The sequence below is a fragment of the Euprymna scolopes genome, chromosome 15 (genome assembly GCF_053919585.1).
Source record: "Euprymna scolopes isolate OS-2025 chromosome 15, ASM5391958v1, whole genome shotgun sequence".
Lineage (NCBI taxonomy): Eukaryota > Metazoa > Mollusca > Cephalopoda > Sepiida > Sepiolidae > Euprymna > Euprymna scolopes.
In genome coordinates, this window is record NC_136496.1 from 93544438 (window position 1) to 93556095 (window position 11658).

The 11658-nt window shown below is 33.6% G+C and overlaps 1 protein-coding gene across 1 annotated transcript; it reads left to right on the forward strand.

The window, feature by feature from the left end:
* Positions 1-4001: 4001 nt before the first annotated feature.
* On the forward strand, positions 4002-4793 carry LOC145294201 (uncharacterized). Its single transcript, XM_080141311.1, has one exon. It carries the CDS (start codon positions 4002-4004, stop codon positions 4791-4793), a length of 792 nt encoding a protein of 263 aa, XP_079997437.1.
* Positions 4794-11658: the final 6865 nt, after the last annotated feature.

Genomic DNA, 11658 nt, shown 5'->3' on the forward strand with positions numbered 1-11658 from the left:
ATGATTTAAAGAAATGAATTACTGTACTTAACTCCCACATCACATTCTTAGATCTTCCGTAGACATTTATGCAAGCGACACTACTGTCTATGTCAACACTTCAAAGACCAGAAACGGCCAAGATCTCTTTAATTCTCTTGATCTTGAGCACGTGTTGCAATAGGGGAAAAGTGCCTGGTTAATACTTATGCATCGAAAACCAACCTTATCTCCCTCATCATCTGGCCCGTATTGAAATGAACGGCGGTCGCCTTAAAGACGCTCCATATTTAGCCAAGCTTCTTAGTCTGACCTTTAATCTTCTATCTTTCACTCATAAACCCTCTGATTCACATGTGGCCGTATAGAAATGAACGGCTCTCGCCTTCAGGACGCTCCATGTTTAGACAAGCTTCTTGGTTTGACCTTCACTCCTGATATGAAATGGAGCATATACATCAAATCTGTTCCCAAGGTCGCTGGAAAAATGGTTGGATCGTTCTACCCCTCCCGTAGATATCTCACTTCTGATGTAATCTTCTACCTGTATAAGAGGCAAGTACGTCCTAGAATCGAGCACTGTTGCAACATCTGAGCAGGAGCTGCTCGGAACACCCTATCTTGATTTGAATAAGTTCAAAACACACTTCGTAATCTAATAGGCAATGCCCGTTTCTCTTCTATGGAACTTCTTTTCTACAGAAAAACGTTGCGAACCTGTATCTGTTTTATCGTAATTTTGATGGAAAATGCTCGGCTGAGCTACAATCTAGTGCCCTCCTCTCGCCAATCTTTCACAAAAAAAAACACTCATCTAACCAAAATAATTATCAATAAATCCCCCACTCCCTATCGGTGCCTAAACTAAACACGGATACCATGAACAAAGTTTCTTTTCTAGAACTGCCTGCCCGTGGAACTCTTCTCTGCTGGTCTGCTTTCTAGCTTACTTCAATATCGTCTTTAAGCTCAGCGTACACAAGTTCTTATTGGACGGTACTCATGAATATAATTATACTATTAATAAATTTCTACTACAATTATTACGCTAATGTCCCAATGACTAAAATACACACATTAACCCTTATCCTCGAGTTGCCTCCGCGCCCTGATATGTAGTGACCCCTTTGTAAAAATAATTTTCAAATGTATACATTTTTAAATTGTTGAAATGTGGTTACAGTGGGTTGTTCTAGAGTTTGTTTTCTTTTCACACAACTGAAAATCTAATATTTATTTTTATAGTTAAAGCATTTTATTATATTTCCCAGGCAACTCTGTATTTATGTATGCGCTTTCAACAAGACTGCATAATCAAACATAAGAAATGGCTTCCTTTTTCACATGTCCAACCTTTTTTAAGGTAAAAAAATAAAAAACATTTCTTTTATTTCTCTTTTTCACACACACACACACACACACACACACACATATATATATATATATATATATATATATATATATATATATATATATATATATATATATATAAATGTTTATATCTTTTCTGCATTTATCTCCTGTGTGTTGACGTGTAGGAATACAAAAAGTCTTTTGAAAAAAAAAACAAAAAAAAAAACAAGAATGTTTCCTTCAATAGCACATAATTTCGACCGATCCTTCGATCTTCTTTGGTGTGAATGATAGAAAACATGAGTGTGCGGGCATATATATATATATATATATATATATATATATATATATATATATATATATTGACATTTAAAAAAATGGCTTCTTTTTACATGCTCCAATTTTAAGATCCAAATGATTTCTCTTTTTATGTATAATTGAATATCAAAATATATATTTATTTTTGAACAGAATTTAAAATGAACCAAAAGGATTCCCCATTATAAAAAAGGGGGGGTTGCAAACTTTTTTAATCTAAACGGCATGGTCCCTCACAGTTGGGAGATTCTATTTATAAACAATACTGCTAGGAACTGACGAATCAAATTAATTCAAGTTCTGTTACCAACCAATCAGAAACCAGAATTGCTCCATAAAAATTAACTTTTTTTTTTAGCAACATTGCATGTGTTTTCTTCGTGTCAACATGTGAAGAACTTTTTGCTCTATGACTTCCAACTCAAGAACTGTCTACTGAGAACCACTCACTTCCAGGACGTGTGTAGAACAACTAACCATCGGAAACTGTTCTGAAACTAAACATGGCTTCCAACTCAAGTCGGGTCCTATTATTTAAAGATCAAACATAGTTGACTATTCACGTACAACATTCACTTGTGATTGTCAAAAAAGGGGTAAAAGGGGCTGATACGATAACTACGATAACACAGCTTACAAATTACATGACACAACTTACATAAAAGATGATGACTACAATGAAAACAGGTTAATGTGCTTATTGTATGTCTAAGTTTGGTTTAAATAGCAAAATAATAATTTCACTTTATGCGTAAGAGGAAGTAAAATAAATTAGTGTAAATTGAACTATTTTCATATCGATCTCAAGCAATTGAATATTTAATTTGATGAACTTAGAAAGAATATAAGCAACTTTGGTTTCAACCCAATAATCACCATTTGTTCTTTAAATCAATTATCAATTTTTTGTAAATACAGTATTTTTGATACTATACCATTTTCAAAGATTTTCTTGATTTTATAAAATAGAGAATTCACTTGTAAGATTTCCTTGTAAAATTGGCTGATTATAATTTAAAAAAAACAATTGATTTGGTCTCAACCTATTCATCTCCCCTTAATCATTTATGCAAGACAAATAATACAGTATTTTAAAATATATTTCCTTAACACATGAGCTTTCAATGTTTATACATCTCCTCGGGGGAAAATATAAGCAAATATTATAAAAGGTTTGCACCTAAATTGCCAAACGTAATAAACATAGAAAATTATATTAAATGTTTTCAATTTAATTTTAATATATATATATATATATATATATATATATATATATATATATAAGCATGTACATATATATACATGTACATATATTTACATGTATATACATGTACATATGTATACATATACATGTATATATAAGCATATACATATATACATATATATACATATATACATATATATCCAGATATATATCTATACATATATATACACATATACAGATACATACATATATATATATACATATATACATATATGTACAGATACATATATATACATCTATATATACATATATGTAACTATATACATATATATACATATATACATATATATACATGCATATATATATAAATGTATATGCATATATACATATATATACATATGTATGCATATATAAATATATATATACTTATATACATATATATACATATATATTTACAAATATATATATATATATTTACTTGTATATATGTATATATACATATATATACATATATATATACCTACATACATGCATATACATATATATACATATACATATACATATACATATATACACACACACACATATATATATTGCTTTGAAAAGTATGAATGGAGTCATTATGGGTGAAAAAAAAAAGAGAAACGGGAAATTGTATAGAGACAGATCGACTAAAAAGAATTATAGGTAAAAAAAAACATCGAATAAAAAAGGATCCATACGAAATTTCGTGTAAAAAAAAAATTAAGGGATCTAGAGGTTAACCTTTCGACCGACCCTTTTCAATAGATCTCGTCGGTAAGTTACATTAAATTAACGAATGAGAATGGAAAAAGGGGAGCAGATGAAGTCGAGAAAAAAAAAAATATATATATATAATTAAGAAAATCCGTTGTCTACAAGTTCATATATTCAGATATTTTTTGATAGACTACGGTTTTCGAAATTTTTATCAACTACTGATAATTTTCGCAGCAACAAAGCTCGTTCGAACAACCAGAGACGTTTGTCCGCACTTATTCGCACCAGGCACGGTGAAGGGATTACAGTAGACCGTCATGTGTTCAACTTCTCAGGTGTCACTCTTTCCCATAATGAAAAAGTTGTATTAGCCAGAGGGTTGGATGTCGGCATTCCCCCCCCCCGAATGATTGGCAGGGAAAGTACCTTTGCTGAATTCGAAATATTAAACTCACAGCTCAAACATCATGAGCCTCGTTCCAACGATGAATTTTTGTATATGAAGGCTAGGTTAGCTGAACTGGCGCACAAGTTCACGAACTCCTCTATCAATGTTCGTGAATTTGTATGGACTAAAATCCACTATCAAGCCGCCAAACTCCTTAAAACTAATAAGGATATTTACATCACTAAGCCGGATAAAGGTGCGGGTGTCGTTATCCTTAATACGAAGGATTATATCGGAAAAATGTTGGATATTTTAAATGATAAATCCAAATTTAAAAGGCTTGGCGACACATCTCTTTATAGCACTTCGAACACTGAAGTAAAAATCCAGAAACGGTTTCTTCAAATACATAGGAAATTTATTAGTAAAGATACTTATGATAGAATCCGGCCCGTGGGTTCACAACGACCCAGAATGTACGGGCTACCAAAGATCCACAAGAACGAGGTCCCTTTAAGACCCATTCTTTCCATGATCGGTTCACCCCAGCATGAACTGGCAAAATGGTTGTCCGAGATTCTTGAGCCTGTATTAAAGGAATTCTCGGGTAACTGCATTGCGGATTCTTTTCGTTTCGCTGCCACTATGCGTGAACTTGATTTTAATTCAGAAACAACTTTCCTATGTTCTTTCGACGTTACCAATCTTTTCACTAATATACCCCTTGATGAAACTATTCAAATTTGTTCGGATATGCTCTATCGTAGCACATTAACCCCCTCCGGATTTTCCGGAGAATATTTTCCTTGAATTCATGGAACTAGCTACCAAGTCGGTCTGTTTTAGCTTTAATGACGTAATGTATCAACAGGTAGATGGTGTGGCTATGGGTAGTCCTTTGGGTCCTATCCTGGCCAATATTTTCCTAGGCTTTCAGGAATCCTTACTGTTTACTCAGGTTTCTAGACCTGTTCGTTATTGGCGGTATGTAGATGACACTTTTGTCATTTTCAAGTGCCGCCATGAAGTAAGTGATTTTTTTCTGAAATTAAACAGTCTCCACCCGGCACTTAAGTTTACTATGGAGGAAGAGCAGAATTACTCTTTACCCTTTTTGGACGTCCTTGTAGAAAGGATAGGGAATCGGTTTAATACAACTATATACAAGAAACCTACCTTCACAGGGTTGTATATTAGTTGGGATTCCTTTGCCCCTATGAACAGGAAAATAAGTTTAATTAAGACCTTGGTCCACCGCGCACTCATGATATGCTCGCCAAGCAAACTTGAGGAGGAACTTAAGAAAATAACGGACATGCTTATTAAAAATGGTTTCCCTGGTGGTATAATTTCCAAGCGTATTCGCCAAAAACTTACTAGTTTTAACACTAAGCCTCTTTTCGGTCCGGCTAAATGTCCGGTTTATTTGAAGCTCCCCTACATAGGTTAAATTAGTAGGGGTTTTGTTAGCAAGATCACTTCGGTTGTTTCCCACTGTTTTTACGCGGTGCAACCCCGAGTAGTGCTGTGTACCAAAACTGCCTTCCCTGCGTTTAAAAAAGATGTACTTCCCACGCTACAAAATAGTTTAATAATATATGAGTTTAGATGTCGGTGCGATGCTGACTACGTGGGTCGAGCTTTTCAACGTTTAGGGGTCAGAGTGGCACAACACGTTCCTGGGTATTTACGCAAGCTTTTTATATCATCCGGGTCTTTAAGGAATACATCCGGGCCTTTACGGAATACATCCGGACGACCACCAATTCTCGAATCGTCAATTGGTGTTCATTTGTACGAAAATAAAACTTGTGGCCAAGCATATTCTGATGAATGCTTCCGCATTTTACATAAAGCCCGGAACAAATAGCACCTCAACATCTTGGAGGCCGTCAGTGTGCTAATACGCAAACCAGCTTTATGTAGACAAAAAGAACTTTCACATAAATTAGAGTTATTTAAAGAACTCTAAAAAAAAAAAAAAAAGTCTACATGTACGCTGGTTTTTCTGGTTTGTCTATACTTACTTGTAAACAACGGATTTTCTTAATTAATGTTTTTTTTACCTATAATTCTTTTTAGTCGATCTGTCTCTCCACAATTTCCCGTTTCTCTTTTTTTTTTCACCCATAATGACTCCATTCATACTTTTCAAAGCAATATTAAAATTGTGTACCACGAAACATTTGTTTAAATCTATATATATATATATATATATATATATATATATATATATATATATATATATATATATATTCCGTAGCGTCCAAAACCTAGATATAAAATTTAAAAACCTAATATTTGTTAGAAATAACAACTGTGAAAAGCGTAAATTTTGACAACTGGTAGTCGTTATCATCCATAATAACATACTAAAATTTGAATAATTGGCAAAGATTGAAAAACAATTATAACATTTATTTATTTTCAAAATAGGAACGTCTAAAAGTAAGGGACGAAATATAGTAAAACAATTTAAACAAAAAAAATAACAATAAAAATACATGTACAATCAATATTTAGTAAATGAACCTCTGCCCTCAACTACAAGAACGAATCAGTTCTTGACAATCCTCGATACTAATTTTAGACCATTCTTTTTGCAGCTTAACCTACAAATCCTCCGTGTTAGAGGGATTTATTTTCATAACTTTCACTCCTAAGGTCTTCCAAAGATTTTCTATTGGATTTAAGTCAGAACTTTGAGGTGGCCAATCTATAATTTCGAAATCTTGCTCGCTAACTCATTACCACCTTTGCCTTGTGACATGGGCATTATCTTACATAACGGTAACCCTACCGAAACCTGAATTCTGTATGATTGGCACATTTTCTTGAAAATGTTTTTATAGATCTGCGCGTTTACACGAGTTTGTAATCGGACAAGAGGTGTTGTACCTTGGCTAGAAAACATTCCAAAAACCATGACGCTTCCGCCCCCAAACTTGACAGTTTTCTTAGTGCATTTTGCACTTAATCTTTCACTAATACGTCTTATTACATTGTTTTTTTCCATCATTTCCAAATAAATTAAACTTGCTTTCATCACTGAAAAATGCTTTTGTCCAATTTTCATATGCCCAAATACACACCTGTAAACTCGTATCTCTTTTTGTATTCTTCGAACTAACAAGTGGTTTCTTCCCTGGGGTTCAATTATGCAGCCCTATTTCTTGCAGTCGTCTAGAAACAGTCTGTTTTGATATATTAACACATGAGCTACTATTCATAACGGTCCTTTTAATTTCTGTACAACACTGAAAACGGACGTTAATGACATACACTGCATTATTCGATCTTCTCTTGCCGGAGTTTTACGGGGTCTGCCAGTTTTAAAAGCACTATTTTGCCAGTATCATTGTAGGATTTAACAATACTCTTGGAACGTTTCACTTTCTCTGAATGTGCTTTTCCTTGTGTAGTTTCACAATAGCTTGTATCACAGAGTAATCAAGTTTTGGGCGTTTCGCCATGGTGCCGGCTGATGCAACGTTTACAAATGACTAAGTAAGATTATTCTTTAGAGGAAATCCAAAGATTTGAATACAGCATATTGTTTACATGTTTTTTCTCAATTTTGTGCCTTACTTTTGGACGTTCCTATTTTAAAAATAAATAAATAATTGTTATAATTCTTTTTCTATGATTTCAATTTTCGTATATTATTATGGATGATAACGACTACCAGTTGTCAAAATTCAGTTTTTCACAGTTGTTATTTCTAACAAATATTAGGGTTTAAAATTTTGTCCCTTTAGTTTTGGACGTTACGATATATATATATATATATATATATATATATATATATATATATATATATATATTTATATATATATATATACATATATATATATATACATATATATATACATATATATATATACATATATATATATATATACATATATATATACATGTTTGTTGTTCCTTTGTTATTTATTTTTTCTAAAATCCGATTGCTGCATCGGAAAGGCCAGTTAAAAATACATAATATACTTTGTTATTTTCTTTAATTTAATCCCTTTTTTAGAATTTATTAGACAAAATTTAACTTTTATTTTACCGTGCCAATAAATATGATCATCACTGTATATATACATATATATATATATATACATATATATATGCATATGCATATATGTGTATATATATATATATATATATATATATATATATATATATATATATATATATATATATATATATATATATATTATACATTCCTGAGCAAAAAAAAATGAGCCAAGAGTGAAAGAAAGAAGAAATTGATTTTTCAATATTTTTCTATGAATTTTTTAAAATTTTAATTGAAAATTTCTATTTTGTAGATCATTATTATTATAGCATATAATAATAAGTGAAAAAAATTAATCCTCAAAATGGTAAAACCGCATCTTGGCAAGGATATAGAAAGCTAATTACAGGATTAAGGAAATCCAAAATGACTTACAAGCAGATTTTTGATATTTTAAGAAAAGAAAATGTCAAAACATCTCTTTCTATAGTGAAACGAGTCAAATGTTCAAAGTCAAACGCTTGGTAAAAGGGAAATCTGGATCTGGTCGCCCTAGAGCATCCACTTTGAAGGATGACCACAGGCTTAAATTAACTGTTTTGAAGGATCGAAAGAAAAGTTATGTTGACCATAGCAAATAATTCAAAACAGGGACTGGAAATTCTCTTTCTAGATATACAATATCCAGACAGATGAAAGAAATGAGATTTTCCTCAAAAAGGTGTGCAAAGAAGCCGCTTTGATCTAAGAAGAACATCAATGATGGAAAGAGATTTTTCTCAGGTTATGGCAAGAAAGAAAGACTGGCCCAGGAATGTTTTCTGGTTAGATGAATCAAGATGTCTTGTTAGTGATGCTCCCGATGCTCCCGAACGGTGCAATCGAAAAACTGGAGAAAGATTTTCGCCAAGTTGCATAAAATCGACAATTAAACACGGGAATGAAGGGATAATAGTATGGGGAACTTTTACTACAGCAGAAGTTGGAGAATTTATTAGATATTAGAAGTCAATCAATGCAAAGGAATACATTCAAATATTAGAAACAGGACTGTTACTAAGTATCCAGAATCTGGGAATATACCAGAAAATTAAAGAAATCAAAAGAGAATGCGATTCCATCCTAAGCACTTATTAAAATAAATGTCTGGTTCTGTGTTATTAGTCTCGTTTAAGTTTCCTTGTTCAATTATTCTTTGTTCAATATAGCTTTTAGTGCAATAAAATGTATAAAATTTGTTTGGCCCGGTTTTTTGCCGACGAGTATATATATATATATATATATATATATATATATATATATATATATATATATATATATACTAGCAGGGCTACCCGATGTTGCCTTAGATTTAATGAGGATCAACGAATGTTTACCCTCATATATTTTATTGCTATCGAAATTCCTGAAATCGACCATTTTTTAATCAAATCGATTGCATTATCTAATTGGGACCCACCGTTGTGCATCAGATGAAAGCTTCACATGCCTCCTCCAATGAATGATTCCACTAAACATTGTAATTTACATTGCACTGAAGAGAAACTACTGTTCATTTCATAAAATTATTTTATATAATAATTTACATTAAAGTTTAGAATGCAAAACATAAGTGTCATAGTTGAATTGTGCTCTAAAAAGAAGCATTCATTTCGAACAGGCACCTCTGTCATATCAAAGAGCCTACTGCTGATTTTATATGCCGGACTTCTCAAATGCACTTGTGATGTTAGACTGTGTAAAGCGTTAACCTTGGTCAAAAAGGCCTGTTCCTTCTTTCATCGGATTATTTCGATTATCGATTTTCGAAACTTTTCGGGGGTATTCGAATATAAAACCGATCTTAAAAAACTCTTAGACACATGAAGTAAATTTGTGTGAAATCACAAAATAGATCGGCCCAGACATTCTGTAATCCATAAAGAACGAACGCATGCACACAGAAAATATGCCTGCTCCCAGTTCCGGACCTATATCGAGGCGGCGATTGTGGCTAAAGGCAGCTACATTGAATAGATGTCAGCTATTCTACATAATAAAGTTACCTGAATTGATTTTTCAATAAAAGTTTTAAATAAAGTTGCAGTGTTTTTTCTTTATGAAGACACTTTTATCGTTCCACACTGTTTTTTTTTGTTTGTTTTTTGTCTGCAAGGTGGTCACCACTTATCAAGGCTCGGAAGCCACTCAGGGATAAGGGTTATTGTAAGTACAGTATGTTAGTGTGGATATTTAAAGTGTCTACTTAAGGGGGCGGTTCATGAGGAATTTGTTTACGTTGGACTTGAAGACATCCAAGTTGTAGTCAGGAGGGAAGCAGGCAGACGGAACAGAGTTCCACAGGCGTGCAGTTCTAAGAAAGAAGCTTTGTTCATGGAATCTACGTTTTGATTTAAGCATAGATAAAGAGTGGGGAAGATTTTTCACAGTGGATTCAGCTAGGTGGGTGTTTTTTGTAAAAGATTGGCGAGGGGGACCACAGATTGGAGTTCAGACGAGCACCTGCAATGGAAATAACGATAAAACAAAGATAGGCTTGCAACATCTCTTCTGTGGGAAAGAGGCTGCAGGGAAGAGAAAAAGGCATCTCCTACTAAGCCACAAAGTCTATTTTGTACTCTGCCAAGGCAGGATAGGCTGTTTTTAGCAGCACCTGTCCAGGTATGGCAGCAGTATTCCATCTTTGGACGTACTTGGCTTTTATATAGATAGAGAATTGCATCAGTAGTGAGATATCTTCTGGAGCGGTAGAAGGATCCCACCATCTTTCCAGCGACCTTGGCAACAAACTCGATGTACGTGTTCCATTTCATGTCAGGAGTGAAGGTCAATCCCAGAAGCTTGTCAAAACATGGGGTTTCTCCTAGACGATAGCCATCCATTTTAATTGATGCCAGATGGGGATCAGAGCGTTGATGATGTAAAGATAGGAGTTTGGTTTTAGATGCATTAAAGGTAACCAGCCACGACTTCCCCCACTGAACCACTCGTTCGAGATCAAAGGAGAGAGAATCAGAGAGAGCTTTATCATTTACAGCCTTTGATGTGTTGCTGTAGATGGTATTGTCATCAGCATAGATGTCAACGAATGATTTAAGTATCTGTTTAGGGAGATCATTGATGTAGATCAGGAAGAGAGTTGGGCTCCAGCATTAATACTGGAGGCCATCAACCACTACTCTTATGAGCCTATCAGAGAGAAATAGTTTAATGATAGAGAGAATATTTCCAGTTATACCGTAGCTGGAGATCTTGTGAAGTAGGCCTTTATGCCATACCTTGTCGAAGGCCTTTGATATGTCAAGAGCAATTGCCTGGAAGGAAGCTTTTGTCAAGAGATTCACTAATCCTACGAGTCGTTACATATCAACACTCGGGACCCACGAGTTGTATGTCGACAGTTGCAAGCAAACAAAGGTAAAGAAATAATTTTACTTACTTTGACTACTTTCTCAGTTTCACCAACAGACATTTATTTACAGGTACTTTCAGAATAACGCCTTTTCTCTTGTTCAAAATTCTCCTCGTCCCCAATTTTCTGAACAAGACGTTGTCATATCCAACACGTGACACTCTATTTTTGTCCGGCTATGTTTAGGACACGTCTTATCTTGTCGCGTGTGTAACACGTCTATTTCTGTCCTTCTCGTGTTTTATAAT